Source organism: Nerophis ophidion, linkage group LG02 (genome assembly GCF_033978795.1).
Source record: "Nerophis ophidion isolate RoL-2023_Sa linkage group LG02, RoL_Noph_v1.0, whole genome shotgun sequence".
NCBI classification, from domain to species: Eukaryota; Metazoa; Chordata; class Actinopteri; order Syngnathiformes; family Syngnathidae; genus Nerophis; species Nerophis ophidion.
The window spans coordinates 32023238-32046642 of NC_084612.1; the positions used below are offsets into that span (position 1 = coordinate 32023238).

At 41.6% G+C, this 23405-nt stretch overlaps 1 protein-coding gene across 6 annotated transcripts in view; it reads right to left on the reverse strand.

The window, feature by feature from the left end:
* ccpg1 (cell cycle progression 1) overlaps positions 1–21707 on the reverse strand; it is a 24736-nt gene extending 3029 nt beyond the window's left edge. Inside the window, exons 1-10 of one of the 6 annotated variants that reach the window (XM_061881605.1) lie at positions 21426–21707; positions 16331–16402; positions 11160–11280; positions 10949–11031; positions 10709–10880; positions 10499–10576; positions 6429–6746; positions 4215–4297; positions 3224–3349; positions 54–1273 (exon numbers count right to left, since the gene is read on the reverse strand). In XM_061881605.1, coding sequence (XP_061737589.1) covers positions 54–1273; positions 3224–3349; positions 4215–4297; positions 6429–6746; positions 10499–10576; positions 10709–10880; positions 10949–11031; positions 11160–11280; positions 16331–16390 — 2261 coding nt within the window. In that variant the 5' untranslated portion in view covers positions 16391–16402; positions 21426–21707. Of the gene's footprint in view, positions 1–53; positions 1274–3223; positions 3350–4214; positions 4298–6428; positions 6747–10498; positions 10577–10708; positions 10881–10948; positions 11032–11159; positions 11281–16330; positions 16403–16557; positions 16608–16718; positions 16835–16857; positions 17000–21425 lie in introns of those variants that run through there. The other 5 variants (XM_061881598.1, XM_061881610.1, XM_061881580.1 and 2 more) reach the window with 5 other exon arrangements.
* Between the last annotated feature and the right edge of the window lie 1698 nt (positions 21708–23405).

Below are 23405 nucleotides of genomic sequence, written 5' to 3' on the forward strand. Positions count from 1 at the left end.
ACACCCTAAGAACTAAAAAAAATATATATATTTACCAAGTGCATGCTGCTCACCTGGGCCCGTAGTTCTTAGCATAACCCTCTCCAAAGAAGTGTCTGTAAATGAAGTCATCAAGGTTTCCGAAGACGTCGTCAAGCCCGTGGTATTCATGTAAGTCCAACAGGTAGGCTTCCACCTTGCTGACAAAGTCAGTGAAGCGCATGCGATCATGGATAAAGTACCCGTTGTGAAAGAAGTTGCTAATGAAGCTCCCCAGCTCCTCCCAGTGGTAGAAGTGGTCCACTTCCTGCTGCAAGTAGCTCCAGAGTAGCTGGTGGAATTCGTCCGCTCGTATGGGCTCAGTGGGCATGTTAAAGAGGCCCATGGACTCCTGGTAGGCACAGTTAAGCACTCCTTGGCATCCTTTCAGGTTGGCATTCTGGCCGCCTCGCTCTTTGTGAACACGGCCACCTTGTTTCCGTGTATTGTGGTTGGTCTGGTCGTGTTTGTGTTGACACTTTTTATTGTTGTTGCACTCATAGAATGCTTTGGCCTTGTTGATGAAGGTCGAGGCAGAATCCTTGAAGTGACGAAAAGTAGATTTGACAGAATCTGAGATTTTGCGCAGGTTTTCCTTAACAGCTTCCTCGGCTTTCTTTAGCTGCTCTTTGTGGTGATGGACAAACTTCTTGGTGGAGTTCTTGACTGCATCAAAAGTCTCTTTTACTTTCTTTGATATGACTAGTTTTGGGCTCGTCAATGTAGGTTCTGAGTCTCCTTTGGCCTGGCCTTCCTTGGTTTCCAGGTAAAGCCTCTCCCAGAGGTCAGAGCGCTGCTGCTCAAAACCTAGCTTTTTCTCCGCTTCCTTCAGGCGGGACTTAAGTTCCATGGCCTCCGCGTCTCCTGCTTTTCCCAAGTCACTGTTGCTCCTCAGCTCACTGATTTTCCGGCGCAGTTTCTCTGTAACCTTCCTCTCCTTCTTCAGTTTGTTCTTCAGCGCCAGTTCCTCCGCCACAATGTCCACACTGTTGCTTTGAAGGTTTCGGACCAGCTCTTTCTCCCCTTCCAGCTCGTCCTTCAGTCTCTGGTTTTCAGACAGCAGTGAGTCAGCGCCGGCTCCCTTTGCCTCGAGATCTCGTACTCTGGAGCGCAGGCTGCTCAGCTTCTCTCGTAGGCTGGAAAGGGTCTTTTCTTCCCGCTGTAAAGAGCTCTTCAGCTGCTGGTTGGTGGCTATCAAAATGTTGCTCTTCTCCTCTTTCTGTCTCAGTAAAATTGCCAAGCCATCTCGCTGGGCCTGATTATAAAGAAAATCAATAAAAATATACTTTTGAAATATTTTTCCATTATGAAATATATCATATTTACTTTAACACTGTTTCTAACTTTAAAGAGGAACTGCACTTTTTATGGAATTTTGCCTATTTTTCATAATTCTTATGTAAGACAGGAACATACCAGTATGTTTTTCTTTTCCTTATGCATTGTAATTCGTAAAACACAGCAAACACTGTTATTTTTTCTACCTGCGGAAGTATTGTGATTAATTCTTTATTTAAACTGGAACATGTGGGAGCAGAAAGTGTACACTAAGTGATTGTTTCTTTTTCAGCACTTAGCATTAGTGCTACAATATGCTTAAATTTAATTAAAGCTGCATCTAATTATCACAGAGCTTCTAAAACTTAGTTAATCATCTGTATATTCCTGACTAAAAATATAAAGTACTGGATCATCATTTGTCCCAAAGTAATCTTTGTTGGCACTCACAAACTCTCCTAAGATTAGTAGTTATTTTTGTCAAAGGAAAAAGCGAACATTGTAATGTATTTCTGAAATTAATACACCAACTTATGCTTAAAAATTAGCAAAATATGTAAATAGTACATGTAATTATGAATGTTCCTGTTACTATTGTACATATATACAACAGCATATATTTCAAATGTTTATGGAGGTATTTTAGAATGCTTTAAAGGTGGAATAAAGCAAATTATATTACCTCCATTGTTGACTGACTTTTGCAAGCATTTAAATAGCTAGTGTTTATTTACGAGTTAGAATGCATTGAAAAAGAAAAACAGATGTGCTTGTCTCACATAAAGATTGTGAAATACAAGCAAAATTACGAATAAAGTGCATTTGGGCTTTAATCGCAAAGTATAGTATGCCTACAAGAACAGAAAAAATGTTTTTCCCTCAAATAACAGCAGGTCACTTGGGCATATACTTAAATTTTTGATGACCGTCTTCTTTGTGGACGTATCATAAGATCAATTATTATTTTCATATTATCTATTTTTTTAATATTTGTAACTATCCTGCTTCTTATTGAGTTTCTTGATGTTGTCATGGATGTGTTCTTGAAGACTATTTGCTTAGTTTGACTTGTATAAAGACCCGTGGGAAACGGGTGTTTTAAGGAGAACAGTTGAATATGATTTACGGCCTCTTCTCTAATAGATACACCGTATTTTCAGGAGTACTAGCCGCTCCAAGTACTGAGTATAAGACGTGCCAGTAAAAAAATACTCCATAAAAAAACTGTATATACATCAAATTTATTTAGAAAGGTATCTTAACAGTTATTCATACACAAAAGCATAAGGAAAATATATGGGAGGCTGAATAAGCAAAATTAACAAAGAAGTCGGCGAGTCCAAAAAGCAAGTTACTGGTAAGCCAGTTCACCATGCTAGTGTTCTCAATTTACGTCATTGAATCCATAACATTTTTCATCCTCAGTGTTGCAAAGGAGCAGCGTATAATTGTCGCTAGAGCCATGTATAGATGGCCAACATGGCGCTCTGTAGTTACAGAAGGGGCAATTGACTAATCATTTGGGAGATTGTCTAGTCATACTCTGATATGTCAAAAGCCCCTCACATGACTACAGGGAGCATGTTGGACACCAACTCTGAAATCAAGTTGGCCATACTCTGTCTATACAGCCGTGGATTGTTGTTTTTACATCTTGGTTTATGTCGATCAGCATGATGTAACATTTAAAAACATGTTCAATTATATAATTTTATATACGACTACAGGCACCTGACATAAGTCGCAGGACCAGCCTAATTACAAAAGTATGACTCATAGTCTGGAAAATAGGGAACTATCTATAATAAACACCCAGTACTGTCTGCAGTTAAGTAAATAAAAGTTGCTGGCCACTATATGAGTAATTAATGTTTGTTGGCCTGTTTCTCATCTTGTAATGTTTAGAGGAAAAGAAAACATAAATTACCTCAACATGTCTCTGCTGGATGCTGAGGTCATTGTTCTCTTTGCTTATCTTCTCAACAACGTTCGCCAGCAATGAAATGACATTCTGATCATCCAAGTCGTCCAGGCCAAGGTTTGTGCTCTTGACCTTCACATGCAACACGTTCAGAGAAAGACTTCATCTCAACAAGGTTAACAGCTCCACATATAGACAAATAACTATATACACTCACATTCACACCCTTTCACAATTTAGAGCAGGGGTCCCCAAGCTACGGCCCGCGAGCCAGATCCGGCCCGCCTGTGTTGGAGATCTGGCCCTCAAGAAGTGCAAAGTTAAAAAAAAAAAACTTTTTTTTATTTTTTTATAAATCTGTCCTTTCTAATCCATTTTCTACCACTTGCTGCTTGTTACTCTCAGTCTCCTAGCCGCTCAGGCAAATCAAATTGTCTAAAAATGTATTTTTCAATTGATATATATCAATCAATCAATCAATCAATCGTTTACTTATATAGCCCTAAATCACTAGTGTCTCAAAGGGCTGCACAAACCACTACGACATCCATATGTATATATATACATATATATATATACATATATATAAACAGCCCGGCCCCCGGGTCAAAAAGTTTGGGGACCCCTGATTTAGAGTCTGCAATAGAAGAACATTCATGTTTTTTGGACTGTGGGAGGAACAATGTCTTGTACTTTAATGTTAGGGGCTTAAAAAAAAAAAAAAATTGCATCTTACTGGGTCACTAGAGGAGGTTTCTTTTAATTATATGGAATAGGAAAGATTTTAGTTGTGGCGTGAGAAATTCAAAACATTTGTAGAAATCTTGTGATTTAGGAGTGGCTTAAAAATGAAACCCAAACTAACACTAACCACATGGTTAGAACTTCATGCCCAAGTCTGAAAAGTTGCAAATGACCTTTGAAGCATTTGCACATCAGTTATAGCGCCCTGTGTTGAACTTGTGTGTGGCCGGGCCGTGATTTGATGTTGACTTACATGATATTGAAGCAGATCCCTCACACTGTCCATGTCATTAAGTCTGTCTGCTGTCTTTAGATTCTCTTGCACTTGCCCGCTGCCTGCAAATGAGACAATGTTGTCAGTTAGTTCTGACGAAACCCAAGATGCAAAGGAGGGAGGCATTTTGCAGGAAAACATGATTTATTTAAATAATAGAAAAGAACAAACAAAAGGGTACTAACACAAAGTGCGCACGAGGCGGATAACAAACTAAGGAAGCTAGCATGGGAGCTAGAAAACAAAAAGGAACTTAGCATGGAAGCTAGCAAGAATCAAGCAGGAAACAGAAGTTGTCCATGTAATATAAAAACAAACTTGGAAGTAGGGAACAAAAGGCAGTAAGCTAAAAACCGCAATCAAACATAGCTTACCGCAATGCTGCATAGACAAGATACGACACGACAGGTAGCAACGACAAGAGGACAAAAACAGGCTCAAATAGAAGCGGGCTGATTGACACCAGGTGTGGCCAGGTGCCAATCAGCCACAGCTGAGGGGAAACAAAGCACTCAGGGGGACAAACAGGAAGCTGAACCAAAATAAGAGTTCTGACAGGAACTAAGGATAGGAAATACTAAACACAGAGAGGAAAAACTAAAGCACAAACAAACTGTCAGTGGCAAGCCTGACAGTAGCCCCCCCTACCATAACGGATACCAGACGTTTTACGAACCCCACATCCCCTAGAAAAAAAACCAGTCCAAAGTCAAGGGAGGGTGGAGGGAGGACAAGGCGGTGGGCCGCCAGGTCAAGTGTCCCCGCACCCAGCGGGGAAGAGTCAAGTGGCGACAGCGAATAGAACGCCGCTGCAATTTGCGAGGTGGTCGCCCATGAAATGAAAACCTCTGTGGCCAACAAGAGTACGATGGCGCCCTCAGCTGGCCCACAGGACAGGATGGTGGCGCCCACTGCTGCTGGCCCACCAGAGAGGATGGTGGCGCCCCCTGCTGCTGGCCCACCAGAGAGGATGGTGGTGGCGCCCCCTGCTGCTGGCCCACCGGAGAAGATGGTGGAATCTGCTGGCCCACCAGAGTGTGTGGTGGAGTCTGCTGGTCAACCAGAGTGCATGGTGGAGTCTGCTGGTCCACCGGAGTGTGTGGTGGAGTCTGCTGGCCCACCGGAGTGCGTGGTGGAGTCTGCTGGCTCACCGGAGTGCGTAGTGGCGCCGTAGGTTGTAGACCAACCAGAGATGATGGCGCCGTAGGTTGCAGACCCACCCGATGTGATGGCGCCGTAGGTTGCAGACCCACCGGAGGTGATGGTGTCGTCTGCCGGCCTACTGGAGATGATGGCGCCATCTGTCGCAGACCAACTGGGACACGAAGTAGTTGTGCCTCCCCATCTGCACAGCTACTAATAGCCCCCCCCTCAAGGGACGGATCCAAGACGTCCCCAGATAGGCCCACAGACAACAGGGGTGGGTGGGAGAGGGCTTGAAAAGCGTCCAAACTTTCCTTTAAATTAGCCATAAATGTTAATGCTAATTAAAGCCTCTCTGCCATAGACATCTCTGCGGAGTTCGAATTTGGCTGGATTATTCTGACAGAGTTAGTTTGTGACGAACCCCAAGATGTAGAGAAGGAGGGAGGCATTTTGCAGGAAAACATGATTTAATTTAAATAATAGAAAAAGAACAAAAGGGTACTAACACAAAGCGCGCACGAGGCGGATAACAAACTAAGGGAGCTAGAATGGGCGCTAGAAAACAAAAAGGAACTTAGCATGGAAGCTAGCAAGAATCGAGCAGGAAACAGAAGTCATACATGTAATATAAAAACAAACTTGGAAGCAGGGAACAAAAGGCAGTAAGCTAAAAACTGCAATCAAACATAACTTACCGCAACGCTGCACAGACAAGATAAGATACAACACGACAGGTAGCAACGACAAGAGCGATCGACATGACAATAATCCAGCAACTGACTGGAGGACAAAAACAGGCTCAAATAGAAGTGGGCTGATTGACACTAGGTGTGACCAGGTGCCAATCAGCCGCAGCTGAGGGGAAACAAAGCACTCAGGGAGACAAACAGGAAGCTGAACCAAAATAAGAGTGTTGACAGGAACTAAGGACAGGAAATACTAAACACACAGAGGGAAAACTAAAACACAAACAAACTGTCAGTGGCAAGCCTGACAAATATGATGCTAGCAAGTACACATAATAAGATACCACTAACAAATGATTACCATAGAAGTGCCCAAGGCCCATGCTGATGGCTATGACGAGGGCTAGCAGGATGCACGTGTTGAGCGTCCCACTGGCCTGGCTTCGCAGTGCCGCAGTTCTACTTTCACTTTGCTTGGCCATCTGTTTCTCCTCTTCGACCTTCTCGTCCTTTTCGCTACGACCCGACTTCACTTTTGTTTCCTCTACTTCAAAGGGCTGGGCCATGCTAGTCGCATTCTTCCTCAGCCTGAGTCTTCGCACCAACGTACACCATTCCTCTTCATCCTCGCTGCTGCTGCTGGAGATTGTGTCACCATGCGGCGGATGAGGTGGGAAAGCTTTGCAGGAGAATATGTAGAATTAAATTGGTAAAAATAATAGATATTGATATAACAGCTTCACAAAGCATGCATGCACAAAGTAAAAAAAATAGTTAAATGGTTAAAATAGTTGCTACAGATTCCAGGACAACATATAAACCAAAAATTTGAACAATTGTTTTGTTTTTTTCCTATAACTTTTTTTAACCTACATCAAAAAGATAGGCTCCAGCACCCCCCGCAACCCAAAGGACAAGCGGCAGAAAATGGATGAATGGATCCAATAGTTAGTAATGTCTTCATAGCTGTCACTGCATTTTTAAAGGCCTACTGAAACCCACTACTACCGACCACGCAGTCTGATAGTTTATACATCAATGATGAAATCTTAACATTGCAACACATGCCAATACGGCCGGTTTAGTTTACTAAATTACAATTTTAAATTTCCCGCTGAGTTTTTCTTGTTGAAAATGACGCGGTATGATGACACGTGCTTGTGACGTTATTGGTTGGAGGGGACATAGTCCAGCACCACTTGCGGCTAAAAGTCGTCTCTTTTCATCGCATAATTACACAGTAATTTGGACATCTGTGTTGCTGAATCTTTTGCAATTTGTTCAATTAATAATGGAGACTATAAATAAGAATGCTGTTGGTGGAAAGCGGTGGATTGCAGCTGCTTTTAGCACCGAGACAGCCGGTGTTTCTTGATATGTTGTGAAGCTTTAACACAGAGCTGTCAAGCGAACATGTTACTCTATGTCAACCAGCATGTTTTTAGATGGGAAAATTGTGATATTAAGTCGGTTCTTACCGGAAACATCAGTGGATTACTGGACCTCATCCTGCAGCAGCTGTCAAAAAAAGCAGCTGTGAGCTTGGCTCCTCCGATGGCTTCCATCAAAGACACTGGCGTTCACCACAGCCATCCGACTTTGAGGTATGACTTTACAATCTCACTAAAACACTACTAAAACAGATAAGGGATCTTCCAGAATTATCCCAGTAAATGTGTCTAATTACATCTGAAACGCTCACACTGCTGCCGCCCGGAGCCATCGCTTTTTTTTTTTTGGTGCTTCACTCTAACTTTCCTTATCCACAAATCTTTCATCCTCGCTCAAATTAATGGAGAAATCGTCGCTTTCTCGGTCCGAATCGCTCTTGCTGCTTGAGGCTATGATTATAAACAATGGGAGGATGTGAGGAGCCCTCACACCGGTGACGTCACGCGCACATAGTCTGCTACTTCCGGTAAAGGCGAGGCTTTATTAGCGACCAAAAGTTGCGAACTTTATCGTCGATGTTCTCTACTAAATCCTTTCAGCAAAAATATGGCAATATCGCAAAATGACCAAGTATGGCACATAGAATGGACCTGCTATCCCCGTTTAAATAAGAAAATCTCATTTCAGTAGGCCTTTAAATTAGAGACGCATGCCTTCTGACAGTTTTAATGCAGGTCAATCGCATGAATGGTTTTGCTGAGGTTTTTACAGTCGATGCCCCTTTTGATGCAACAACTCTGACCAGAAATTAAACCAATGCCCTCTGATATTAAAGGCAAACATTTGTACCATTACATTGGAAATTATTGTTCTGGCTTCTGGCTTTATGTAGCGAAATATAACACCATATAACAATAACTACAGTATTTATCATTTCTACCACAAAACTTTTAAAAAATGCTTATAAAGAATTGTATAACTTCATATGATTCACTTTCATATTTGCACAATATTTCAGCTAAATATATTCCAAAACGTGTGAATTTTAGATACTTTGTGACAAAAAAAGAATTTCAGCCACATGAACACAAGATACATCTACACAACAAGCTTGTGCTGTGCGATTACGATGTATATCGTTGTATGACACAAAACTCATTATCATATAATATTAACTATTGTTTATATCATCATTTTAACATCTGGCGTACATCTAATGTAACTAATGCAGCTAATGCTAAGCTTTGCAGGACCATTTTAGCATCTCTTCAAATAAATTTATGGCTGAAGCATTGACGTAAACAATGTAGCAGAGAGAAAGAGCACAACAGAAATTAAACCAACAAATCCAGCACAGGATGTAAATTTATGGCTGAAGCATTGACGTAAACAATGTTGCAGAGAGAAAGAGCACAACAGAAATTAAACCAACAAATCCAGCAGAGGATGGGTGCCAAAAAGAGGAGCTCTTTTGTTTGGGTTAAAAAAGTCAGACAACAACCAAACAAGAGTAAACAGCAAAACATGCTCCTGACAAATCGTTGCTAGCAACTTGAACATGCATATTCTTTTCTATCTGCTTGAAGACATTACATGAAAAACAGTACAGAAATGGTGTTAAAACTGGACAAAGTAGCAACGTTAACGCAAAACCACAACGTGATGAAAATAAAAACACATCAAAGAGCAACAACCAAACTACTTTCTACAAAGGAATATAAGGCCACACGGAAAAGAAGAAAAATGTCAACTTCCTTGTGGTCTATTTGATTAGATTATGTTTTACAGATCGTTTTCAAACGGTGTTCTGATCCTCTCTTTAGAATGTGCCATTTTGTGGCTGATCTTATTAATGTGCCTCCATTACGACTGCAATCTTTGTTGCACTTTTTTGCGCTTTTTCTTGATAGTCCACTGACAGATTAAGTTCAAACTATTGGCTAATTTATATTAAAAATGGGAACAGGAAAGAATGCATGTGCATGTATGAGCCAGTCTTCCCCACAACAAGAGGATAGCGAAAGAGGAGCTTATCAACTAAAGCGAGACTACAATGGCAGACTCACGCAAAGCTCTGGGCAAAACTTAACCAAATATGGACACATCTGCTCACAAGATAGGGCGGAAAACATCACAGGACAGGGCAAATTCCAAACAGGTTGTTTGGCGAAAGTACAAAGGAAGGCGAGATTTTTTTTCAAATAACTCTGCAACGCCTCCACGGTTTGATTTCAAATTTTCGGCATTTATGGGGATCCCAAATACACATAAGCAAATACCATCAGGTTTTAAAAGTTGGTTTTGCATAATAATGCCCCTTTAAAGGTGCTGTTTGCAACGATTGCATACAAGCTTAGAGGAAGAAAATTTCCAATGTATTTTACACAGTATATCCCGCACCTGCACGGCTTTGAGGTCGTAATGATGTACATCAAGTCTATACGCATTAACTTGGGGTGTTGTCAGCTCATCATAGCAATTTGGAGAGCTAGTGTTAGCTGTTGTTGACTGTATATTAATAACAACAATCTGACTGCAAATTGTTAGTTGGTTTTCTTGTACTGCTTTTGTATGTGTGCATACATGTACAAGACAGAGTGAGTGACCAATAATTTTATATGGGATGGCAAAAATGTTTATTTCATAAAACTTAGCAATTTGCTAAACAAATGTATTCTGTTAAACCACGTATGGTAACATAAGCTAGCTTGTTGGTTTTTTTTAAAATATTTTTATTTTGAAATGTTACTGTGACCAAATTGCAAACAATACCTCTAAGCTCTAAGTCATTTTTCAGCGGTTTGCCGGACGGCGGTGCCGTTCTTTGTCCGTTAACCTTCTGTTGAAAATACGCGGTAGAAGGTTTCACAAGGGTTATATAAAACAACTATTATCATTACCAGAGCAACTTTTTTCTTCCAGTTTTTTTCTAGTGTGGTCTGATTACTCCATTGCGGAACATGCATTGTTCTTTTATCTGTTAGTTGTTAAACAAGTTTTGAATGTCACTTCAAACCATGACATCTGTAAAAGTGGGACCTCTTGTAAGGTGACTTTGCAGCAGGCAGCCTAAGGTCACAAGAACCTGCTTAAGATTCCAGTAACTCGACCTTAGACCTTTTTTGGTGACAGACAATGGGGAAGACATGATTCATTGTCACATTGTGTCACACAATTAGGCAGTTTGACTGGAGAGAGAACATGACATACAACATGATGGTAGAGAGTGAGGAGGCTGCAAAGTCCTACCAGACTCTGAAGCTGTGAAAGAATACTGGCTGCTGCACGACATCCCCAGATAAGATTCCTCATTGGCAGCCTTCACTGCCGCCTCCTCTTCTATACACTGTAGCGTCACAATGTCGGAGTGGTCGCTGGAGGACAACACAGTGCCATGATCCTCCACTGCAGCGTCGACAGTCTGATGGTGAAAAGTTCAAAACAATTGATATACTGACTACTAATGAGGTTTGAGAATGATGTGCTCACCTCTGAAGCGTAAAGTGTTTCATCTATAGTTTGTTCTATTGTGTCATTGAGTGAGCCATCGAGTTTGTCTTTATTGTATTCAGCTGCAAAGACGAGAAAGGTTTTCACTCCACTTGTTAACCATCTTTACAGAAAAACCTATGTGTTAATATCACAAAACATTTTTTTTAATAGAGATTAATAAAACGTTATTCAATGTGACGATACATACAAGCAGACGCTGAGGCGAGAGGGTCCTGCAGTTCTGCTTTCACCACAGGAAGGCCCTCGACAGGAGTGTCTCCATGTTGTTCAACCGCCTCTGACACTAAAGTCTCTATGTCGGAGGAACCCTGTGATCATAACAGTACAATAAACAACATACTTATTAGCAAAACTATAAACTCAGGATGCAACGTATCCCAAAAACCTATTTTAGATTTCTTAATAAAAAAGTAAAAAGTACAGTTCAAGTGTAGTTGCTCCATGATTTTTCAGTTGGATCTACTTTTCAGCTTTTTGAAAAAGTGAAGTCTGAAGTGTATTTATATAGCACTCTTCTCTAATGACTCAAAGTGCTTTACATAGTGAAACCCATTATCTAAGTTACATTTAAACCAGTGAGGGCGGCACTGGAAACAGACGGGTAAAGTATCTTGCCGGATGGCGGAAGCGGGATCGAACCTGGAACCCTTAAATTGCTGGCACGGCCGCTCTTTCCAACCGAGCAACACAACCCCAAAAAAGATTCAGGAATTTTAAGGTTATGTCATTTTTGTTCAATGTTTAGAATTAAAGACTTGTAAAAACACCAAATGTGAAATTACAGTATACTCCTCACAAAAAGTTTGAAGTTATTTGGCTTTCTTGCATCAAGAAGTAGTAATTAGAGGGTGTCCGAATCCAATTTTCATATTGTGTAAGGGTCTAATATCAGCAAAAAAATTGCAGAAGCTCTGTGCTTGTCAATCCCCCATGTGTCTTTGGAAGTTTACCTCTTGTTTTCATGTGTTTATGCCTCTTTTTTTTTTTATGGACTTATGGATCTGCTTCGTGGGAGCCTTTTGGCCATGGCTCCTTTGTTTGCACTGAAGACCACTCTGTACACCGGACTCCGCGTGGAGAGACCGGAGGTTCCAGTGGAGATGCGGAGGTGACGAGCTGCGGAAATAGCGTTGAGCATCGAGCTGTGTTTGCTGGAGGTAGACATGGAAGAATACACTATGTTTCCAGTGGGAAAGACTGGCTTTACGGGGTCCAGCTGGATGAGGATGTGTTAGACATTTGAGTCTCCCTAGATTAATTCTCGATCATCCGCGCCAATCGAAATTCGGCCTGCAGTTGGTGGGCAGCCGAGGACTCAGTCAGTCGGTCTCTGGCTGCCCAGCGGACAACGGTGTTGATCATTGCGGAGGCCGCTGCTATGTATGTGGCCGTCAAGATTTTGTTTTTGTTCATTTGTCGTTTGCCTTTGCAATCCAATCCAATCAATGCTATGGTGTAATCCTATGTGCACATTTGTGCAATGTGTATAATTTATTAGAATTTTTTCTAATTTATGTTTTTTTTGTTGCGTTTCACTTTTGTGGCTGTATATAGAAATTGCACCGCTGAGGTAGCAGCTGGTTTCGTATGTTCTGTTATTTCTAATTCCTCTTATGTTCTTTAAAGTATCCCTTTTGTTTTCATGTTGTTGCTTTTGTTTGTGGACTTTTCAGTCTGCACTGAAACAAAATGGTTTTGATGTGCGCTTGAAAGAGTGGCATCAGATCACAGTAGCTCCTTAAGATTTGTATCATTTTACCACAGAGCTGTGTGTAAAACAATTTCTCCTTGTGGGCCAATGGTTTGTCTAAGTCTAATGATCCATCCATCCATCTTCTTCCGCTTATCCGAGGTCGGGTCGCGGGGGCAACAGCCTAAGCAGGGAAACCCAGACTTCCCTCTCCCCAGCCACTTCGTCTAGCTCTTCCCGAGGGATCCCGAGGCGTTCCCAGGCCAGCCGGGAGACAGTCTTCCCACCGTGTCCTGGGTCTTCCCCGTGGCCTCCTACCGGTTGGACGTGCCCTAAACACCTCCCTAGGGAGGCGTTCGGGTGGCATCCTGACCAGATGCCCGAACCACCTCATCTGGCTCCTCTCGATATGATCTCCAATATATAAGTGCTTGATACAAGCAGTCCTGCAGCGCGTTTACTTGTGCAAAGCTGGTCAGCCAGTTAATAGGTATGAGTGTAAAATTTGAAAAATGTATTGATTTAAATGACATTAGCATTATCAGATAGGTAAAGGGGAACTTCCCTTTTTTTTTAAATGTTGCCTATTGTTCGCGATCATTATGAAAGACATGACAACGGATGTATTTTTATTTTTTTTAATGAATTCTAACTCGTAAATAAATGTCCACTTACAATGGAACTAATGGGAGGTCCACTACTCTGACAATAAAACCCAATAATTTACCAACCATACCCCATTTACATTTTTCAAATGTATTATTAACTTATAACTTAATTACTGATATTGTTATTATAAGCGCTATGCAGACAAACTATTTATAGCGTTGCTGTGATCAGTAGTTTAAGTGGCTATATTCATATCATTGGCTAGTGAGGTGCTTCCTCACCTCGGTGCTTGTGAAAGTTTATACTAGATCATAAATCATGACTCTCACTTCAAAGGTAGTTGGTACACTTTGACAGCCAATTTAGAACCCCGGCTGTTGTGAGAAAGACACAAAAAGACGCTTGGTTCCACCCCCCTTTTCCTTGCAAGGATTATGAGTCATTCATCATCTATATGGGGCTTATAACAAGATTATCAGTCTGCATACTAATGATAGCAGACAATGTATATAACATATGACTCTATTCCGACCACAAACACTCTAATTAACCATCAAAAACCCGCCAACAATACTCTATATACATACCATGACCTGAATATTAACCAAATATTAGCAATGATGTTATTACATGCGCTAACGAAGACAAACAGTTTTTAGCAGATTGATAGCACACAGCTATTTTATTTATTTGACAGGAACAGTATTATTAAACATTGCTACCCATGTGTAACCGATGTCAAAGTACATAAGATTTCTAGCCACAGGCTAATTTGCAACCGTCCCTGGTTAGGCATCTGCGGTGCCCTCTGAGGTTTCTCATTGTCTCCCATTGGGTTGAGTTTTTTCTTGCCCTGGTGTGGGATCTGAGCCGAGGACGTCGTTGTGGCTTCTCCAGTCCTTTGAGACACTTGTGATTAAGAGTTATTAAAAATAACTTGATTGATGATTGATAAAGTACTAATAGTGTAGAAACACATCACGCTATTTGTACTTTAATTCCTATTTTTGATTTTCAAACACATTAATAATTTCAGATAATGGATAGTGGGTAACGATCAATTTTCCGTTTTATTATCATACCAAAAAACAGGGGAAACTGATTTTTATCCATCCCTTCATCCATTTTCTACCGCTTGTCCCGTTCAGGGTCGCTGTAGCAAATATTTTTTCCATTACAAACAAAAAACTAACGGCCGCAAAGTACGGACCCTTCTTTTTGTCCTTATTTTTCTTCTTCTGTTATTTTTGGCTGATGCCACTGTAGCAAATCAGGAGCTTCATTGGCCTTAAGTTGACTCAGCAGCACCACCTCTCATTGTAGAGTGAGAATTACGGACACTGCTAGTGAGAAACAAAGAATCGCGTGTGTGGAACAAAAACTGGAAAACAGTGCCAAAATTATTAACTTGATGAAAATTGTTCATAACTTAAAGAATTTTTTTTCTATTTTAAAGTTTTTTTTTACGTGGAATATTGTTTTTTTTACTTGTAAATTGTTTTTAACTTGAAAATTGCTTTTCCACTTGGTAATCATTGTGTATGCCTGTGGAAAATCTTTGTGTGTCTGTGGATTTATTTAAAAAAATGTTTTACTTGAAGAATTTTTGCTGTTGTTGTAAATTGTTCTAAACTTCAAAATTGCTTTTCCACTTGGAAATCGTTTTGTGTGTTTGGAAAATGTTTGTGGATTTTTGGCACTAATTTCACTCCATAGAATTTCTATAATCTGCACCATATTGGAATTAAATGAGTTCATTTCGGTCATATAATCAACCATTGTGTGATCAGTTTAACAGCAAAGATTATATATCATATCACAATTATACACAAAAACAAAAAAAACAAAAATTGCCGAAAAAGGAATAGGCTGAAGCCAAGGCTTATATTTCCCTATCCTATACATTCACTGAAAAGTAGATTGCCTGGAACATCAATGTTCAAACTATCAAAGGGATCAAAGTAATCGTTGTTGTATTTTATAATTTTCCACTATTTCATCTTTCAAGGCTTTTTTAAACCTTAACATAGAATTACATGTCTTCAACGCATCACTGAGCTTGTTCTACCATTTAACTCCCAAAATTGAAATACAGTACTGAAGAAGCAGGAGTTGCTAAAAGCAATTTGATCGCCAGTCAAGAGCTTTGAAGTGAAAAAAACATGAAGGAAAATGACAAAAATCAGCAAATAAATCTACTCTTAATGGGAAATGCTGTAATTGTATTGATTGATTGAAACTTGTATTAGTAGATTGCACAGTACAGTACATATTCCGTACAATTGACCACTAAATGGTAACACACAAATAAGTTTTTCAACTTGTTTAAGTCGGGGTCCACAATAATTCATTCATGGTAATTCATCAGTGTTACTTTGGCAGGCCCAGAAATAATTATTTGCATTTGATTTAATTACAACAGGGAAACTTTTTTTGAGAATAAATTTTGTAGTTACGTGCGCTGTCATGGAACAAGCTCATTATTATTAATTTTATTGTCATTGAAATTTTAACTTCACAGTACAGATAAGAACGAAATGTTGTTTCATTAGCTCATTGTAATGCAGGATAAAAGAGCAATAAGGTGCAGATATAAATGAAGAGATTACTGTACTTTTACCATGAATTGATTAACGGGGACCCTGACTTAAACGAGTTTAAAAACTTATTCGGGTGTTACCATTTAGTGGTCAATTGTACGGAATATGTACTGTACTGTGCAATCTACTAATAAAAGTTTCAGTCAATCAATCAAAGATAAATATGTAGCACTTTTTCATATGCTTCCACATTTATGGGTGAAGTGAAGTGAATTATATTTATATAGCGCTTTGTATGTTATACTGTCTATATATTCCAGCGAGTTAAACCGTTCTTTGGGGGGAATTGAGGGAATTATTTTGATGCAAAACCTTATTCAAAAGTAAGAGTAAAGTGACATTAAATGATTACATTATTGAGTAACATGATACAAATGGACACAACATTTCCATGTCACGTCATTGGACCTTGAGTGTCAATATGTTGGTTGTTCAGTGAAGTAAGATGATTTCTATTACCTCAAAACTGATGATGCTCCAGCCACAGGACGACTCCGTATCACTTCCCGTGTCTGACATTATTTCAGATGTCTGACAGGAGAGAAAAGTTTCATTACTACCAAACATTACTATTTGTTGTGGTAACGTTACATAATAGCAACAACAACAACACGGGTCGGAATTGTTTGGAACCATAAAGTCATCATAGTGGAGATTAGCTGTATAGTATAAACTTTGTAAAGTACCATGAAATGTTACAGTAACCCCAAAGTCATTTGTTCATGCGGTTTCAGCTCATCCAGTCGAAATACACACACTAAATGTAACATTACATAAAAAACATTGCAGCACAAAATGGGGACAGGGACGAACAGTTGACGTGTTTTGTTTGTGACGCTGATTTTACCTTGTTTAACTGGTTCTAACGCGGTAATAACGACACGTTATCGCGTAGCTAGTGCTTACCCCCGCAAACATCACGACAACGTTTATCTACCACAGCGACAAAGTAAATAAAAAGCGAAAATGAAAACTAGTCAAGTCACCTTTGTTTTGTGCCATGCGATGATGCAGCTGTTTGCAAGCAGGCTGATAGTTATTGCGGTATGCCTGGGCCGAGCCTGTTCGCCAACATCAACGCAGAGCCGCGATTCTTTGGGAAATGTAGTTCACATCTGACAAAAGCTCGAATAATACAGGCAACAAGCCAAACGCCAGAACATCATTTCCCACAAGTCCTCTCGGTGGCAAAACGAGTTGAGCGCGGGTGGGGACTAAACCATCGAATAAGTATGCAACTTTGAAAACAAAAACAAGGAAGCGTGGCGAAAAAGACAGCACACTGCATGACCAAAACGATCAGATGGTTTCGTTTAGCACGTTCGCCATTGTGTTTTATCTTCTACAGACGATTTTAAATACCAAAAAGGTCAAAGCCTCCACGCGGGAGCACGTGCTTTGTTTTGTTTTGGCCCAAGAGCTTTGATCACGTGACTCGTAGACAAGGAAACAAGTTGAACACACAGCGAGCGATACTCTTTAATAATGGGTTAACTCAGTGGTGGGCCGTCACGGCCAGCAAGGACTTCTCTGCTGGCCTAACATAACCATAAGTCATGATCATAATTAAAGATAAAATTATTTTTTAATTTACTTTCTCTAAATATCTAAAAGTATTCATATTATCTTCACGTCACATTATGCTTCTTCCAGCGCTGTTGTTTTTCGGTTATTGAGTTTTCATCCAATCAAAATTCAGTTAGCTTATGTTGCCATGCTGTACCAAATCTGCCAGAGGCCTTCAGAATAAACACTGCAGGCGTCCCCTGCACTGTAAGCATACTTGCCAACCCTCCCGGATTTTTCGGGTAGACTCCCAAAATCCAGCGCCTCTCCCGAAAACCTCCCGGGACAAATTTTGTCCCCAAAATCTCCTGAAATTCAGGTGGAGCCGGAGGCAACGCCCCCTCCAGCTCCGTGCGGACCTGAGTGACGTGTATAAAGAGCGTGTCTGCCCAATGACATAACTGTAGAACGATCAAGGGCGAGTTCTTGGTTTCTTATGTGGGTTAATGTTAGGCAGTTTCATTAACGTCCTCCCAGCGCGGTAACAACACACAACAACAGCAGTCACGTTTACATTTACCGTAAAGCAGTTTACCATGAATTGATTAACGTGGACCCCGACTTAAACAAGTTGAAAAACTTATTTGGGTGTTACCATTTAGTGGTCAATTGTATGGAATATGTACTGAACTGTGCAATCTACTACTAAAAGTATCAATCAATCAGTCTGCGGGAAACAGCATGTGACACTCTTAAACATGACAATACTGCCATCTACTGTACATGCACCACAACACCTCCAGGCAACTTCAACCCTTTACTACAGTAATCCTCCTCTATTCACATCCCATCTCCCCGGATTGTAAATAACATGATGTAAACAATTGAATGTATTTCTAATGCCGTGGTTCTTAACCTTTGTTGGAGGTACTGAACCCCACCAGTTTCATATGTGCATTCACCGAACCCTTCTTTAGTGAAAAATAAAAATGTTTTTCAAATTCAAGACGGAATTATAGGTTTTTTTACTGGTGCACAAAATTAACCGTGCATGAACATCACCTTGTTCAAAGAACAAAACTAACACAGTGCATGAACCCACAACAAACTACACACCTGTAAATCGGACGGAAAATTAGAGGGAACATTGTTTGGGGGTGTCCATAATACGCCAATAGGGGAAAGTTTTTATTTAGACGATGAGTCGGGTGTATCTTGACCTCCGCGTCAGAGGCTCCGCCAAACCCCTGAGGCCGACTCACCGAACCCCTAGGGTTCGATCGAACCCTGGTTAAGAACCACTGTTCTAATGTATACACTTGTTCTTATGCTATCTGAACTCACTATGTTTTCTGCTCGCTGTACATATCCTACTAAGTAAGACCTACACTGTTTCAATGTCAATTTCTCTGTTGATGCAATTGTTGATGACTGAAATACTGATATCAACCAAAGCTCCTCATCCCACCCCCCGGATTGTAAATAATTCAATGTATATACTATAATGATTAGCTTGTGTGATGACTGTATTATGCTGATAGTATATATTTGTACCGTGAATGGATTAACGTGGACCCCGACTTAAACAAGTTGAAAAACTTATTGCGGTGTTACCATTTAGTGGTCAATTGTACAGAATATGTACTGTACTGTGCAATCTACTAATAAAAGTTTCAATCAATCAATCACTCATGAATATGTGACAATAACATCTACGGCTTTTAGAAAGTGCAGTGCACAACTGGGCACACAACAGCTGTAAAGATACTCCTCCCCTCTCAACCACGCCCCCAACCACGTTTAACATGTTTTGTGCAATTTTAATTTTGACAGTACCACATAAGATGTTTTAATTGCTGATGCGGGTTTATTGATTTTTAAATGCGCCAGAAACTAACCCGTTTTGTACACTGTTGATGTGGTTTAATGCACAGTAAATGTGTTCCTGTATAGTATTTGTCCAGCAGTGGTAACGTGGGGACATAAATTATTGTATTTTGAGAGGTAATCATTGAAGTCGGACATCATGAAGGCCTAGGTGGGAAACGCACGGCCCGCCACTGGGTTGACTACATGATCATGACATGTCTACGTGCACTGTTTCATTTTTACATTGTGTAATCAATTCAGGACATCAATTCATGGCATCAACAACTGTCAACAACATTCATGACATGTGCAACTTTACTCTTTATAAATAGTTTTGGATTTAAAGGCCTACTGAAATGAGATTTTCTTATTCAAACGGGGATAGCAGGTCAATTTTATGTGTCATACTTGATCATTTCGCTATATTACCATATTTTTGCTGAAAGGATTTAGTAGAGAACATCCACGATAAAGTTCGCAACTTTTGGTCGCTAATAAAAAAAGCCTTGCCTGTACCGGAAGTAGCAGACAATGTGCGCGTGATGTCACGGGTTGTAGGGCTCCTCACATCCTCACATTGTTTATAATCATAGCCACCAGCAGCAAGAGCGATTCGGACTGAGAAAGCGACGATTTCCCCATTCATTTGAGCGAGGATGGAAGATTCGTGGATGAGGAAAGTTACAGTGAAGCACTAGAAAAAGAAAAAAAAAAGGCAACGGCAGTGGGAGCGATTCAGATGTTATTAGACACATTTACTAGGATAATTCTGGAATATCCCTTATTTGCTTATTGTGTTACTAGTGTTTTAGTGAGATTATAAAGTCATACCTGAAAGTCGGAGTGCTGCGGTGACCGCCAGTGTCTCTGAGGGAAGCCATATGGAGGAGCCAAGAAAGTCACAGCTGCCTTTTTGACAGCTGCTGCAGGATGACACAAACTCCGCTCAAGTCTCCGGTAAGAGCCGACTTAATATCACAATTTTCTCATCCAAAAACTTGCTGGTTGACATGTGGTAGAGAAAAATGTTCGCTTGACCGCTCTTTTCCATATTAAAGCTTCACAACTAACAAAGAAACACCGGCTGTCTTTTGGTTGCTGAAGGCAGCTGCAATCCACCGCTTTCCACCAACAACATTCTTCTTTATAGTCTCCATTATTAATTGAACAACTTGCAAAAGATTCAGCAACACAGATCTCCAAAATACTGCGTAGTTATGCGATTAAAGCAGACAACTTTTAGCCGTGAGTGTTGCTGGGCTAAAATGTCCGCTCCAACCAATAACGTCACAAGCACACGTCAACATAAGCATCATCATTCCGTGACTTTTTCAACAGGATACCCGTGGGAAATTTAAAATTGCAATTTAGTGAACTAAAAAGGCCGTATTGGCATGTGTTGCAATGTTAAAATTTCATCATTGATATATATAAACTATCAGACTGTGTGGTCGGTAGTAGTGGGTTCCAGTAGGCCTTTAAAAATCAGGACTGTCAATAATAATTTCTATTTTGCCAAACGTCAGGGTGGCACTCTTCAAAAAACTGGAGCTTTTATCGTGAAGAGACAAAGCCATGAACAGGATGTTGTATCATCAAGAGGACCCCAACTGACATTTATGGCTGAGTGAAAACATATATAGTAAAAGGATTAAAAATATATATTCAAACAGTAATATAATAAATAGTCGTTAATGGTACTCAATTTTACAATCGTTTGCTGTGTCACCTGATGTGATCCGCTTCCCGGATAACATCCTTAGTCTGGTTTTTGAGTCCTTTTCGTTTTTTTTATTGTTTTGGACTCTTCCTGTGCTGAGTTTGTGTGTGCACTTCCTTGTTTGTTATTGTCACCACGGTTACCTGATTTGTTCACCTGTTACTTGTTTCCTTATGCACACATGTTGGTAATTGTTACTTTAGTATTTAAGTCTGTTTTCGACCTCAGTTCTTCCTGGATGGTTTGTTTTGCGGTAAGCAACAGTCACGTTGGCATTTCCTTATCTCTTGTACCTTTTGCTAAGTAGCTCCTTAGCTTCCATGCGCTGGGCATGCTCTTCTTGGACTTTTTGGAGTGCATGCTAAGTTTAACGTCAGCTTCCCGTGCGTATGCACGCGCTTTATTTTGACTTTTGTACCAGTGTTATTTTATCATTTTTATATTAAACCACGGTCCTACCTGCTATTCCTGCCTTTCTGGTCCTCGTGCATCTTGGGGTGACACCACGCGCATACAAAATGCGTTCCCTACGTAACAGAAAGCATCCAGCATCTCGTCACCTCGCATGGGACCGCCTGGAGTCTTTGCGGCGCAAGGACGCGCCGCTCCCGACGACTCCTTACCCGGACAAAAGTTCGGCAACAGCACAGTATTCCACCCTGAAGTTTGGTAATTCCACTTCTCTTTTCTCCAAACATTCTTCTGACTGGACTGTGAGGGCAGAGCAAACCTCCATTGACTTTCCTCCACTTCCCTGGGTTGACGTCGCTCCGCCCACTCGGGATTACGTCACACGCCAAGTATTGTTTTTTAGAACCGGTTAATTCCCCATGCAAGCCGCCCACACAAACAGTTGATCCTGAAGCTAACTCATTTGATTATTTTTTTTCCTAAATTTAAATCTCTTCAGTGTTATGTTTGTCAAGTTCTGCCCCCAGTGACTTTTACCCCACCCCCTATGGCTCAAGCTCCGCCCACTCCTCTACCTAGTTCACGTCCTGCCCCTACTTCACCAGACTTTGAAACCCATTTAGAGAAGTACAGTCCTGCTTGGGTAGATAAGTGGTATCGTCGAGTGCAAATAGAACTGAAGCTGGAGGAGCAATTCCTAGCTGCACAGTACACTACACACTCGGGACACTCTAAAGGGGTGGAGTCTCCCCCCCTCCTGATTTCCCACCCTTAAGGTCAGTCTCTGACCACGGAGAGCACATCTGGGATCCGCGTCTTGGGGGGAGGGGCTAGTGCTGGTGGCTGTGCTACAGAGGTAGCACAACTGCCACCCACTAAGCCACAGCCACCCGCTAGACCTCCTCCACCAGTCTTCCGACCCACTAGGCCGCAACCGCCTATGCGGCCTCCTCCACTGGTGTTCAGTCCAAGTCTTAGTCCCTGTCTTAGTCCTTGTCTTAATCCAAATCTTAGTCCTTGCCCAAGCCCAAGTCTCAGTCCTTGTCCAAGTTCTAGTCCTAGCCCGACTCCTGGTCCGACCCCTGATCCGACTTGTAGACCGACTCCTGGTCCGACTCGTAGACCGACTTGTGGTCCGAGTCCTGGTCCGATTCCTGGTCCGAGTCATAGTCCTTGTCCCAGTCCTAGTCTTAGTGCTAGTCCACGTCCTAGTCTCAGTTCTTGTCCAAGTCATAATCGTAGTCGTAATCGTAGTCATAGTCATAGTCGTAGTTATAATCTTAGTCGTAGTCTTAGTCATAATCGTAGTCATTGTTGTAGTCGTAGTCTGAGTCCTAGTCTGACTCCTAGTCACAGTCCCATTCGTAGTCCTAGTCGTAGTCACAGCCCTGGTCATAGTCGTAGTCGTAGTCCTAGTCCTAGTCTAGATCACACTCCAGCACCTGTCCCTCGGCTGGTACCAGTGCCTGCTCCTCGGTTGTTACCAGTGCCTGCTCCTCGGCTGGTACCAGTACCTGCTCCTCGGCCGGCACCTGCCTCTGCTCCTCGGCCATCTCCAGTTCCTGCTCCTCGGCTGACACGCCAAGCTCCATTGCTACCTTCATCGGCTCTTGCATCAGTGCCTACTTCGGCTGGAGCCCCCGCACCTTCTTCTGCTGCTTCCAGGCCCGCCCTGACGCATCCACCTCCACGTCGGCCACGGGTGTGGCCGTACCCCAGGCGTCCTCCTCGCCGGATGCATCCACCTCCACGTCGGCCCCAAATGTGGCCTCTACGTGGTCGCCCGTGCAGACATCTGCGGCAGCGGCGTTCCTTCCGCTGCCGCCACCTGACGTGTCCCAGGTGGATTCGGGGACACAGGACCTTGTGGTCCTCCACCATGTCCTCCCTCCGCCCTCCCGTCACTTTTGGACTGTTTTGTTGTGTGTGTGTGTGTGTGTGTGAGGGGGGGGGGGGGGGGGGGGGGGTTCTTTGTATTTTTTTGGGGACATCTGGGATCTGTCCCTTAAGGGGGGGGGGGGGTCATGT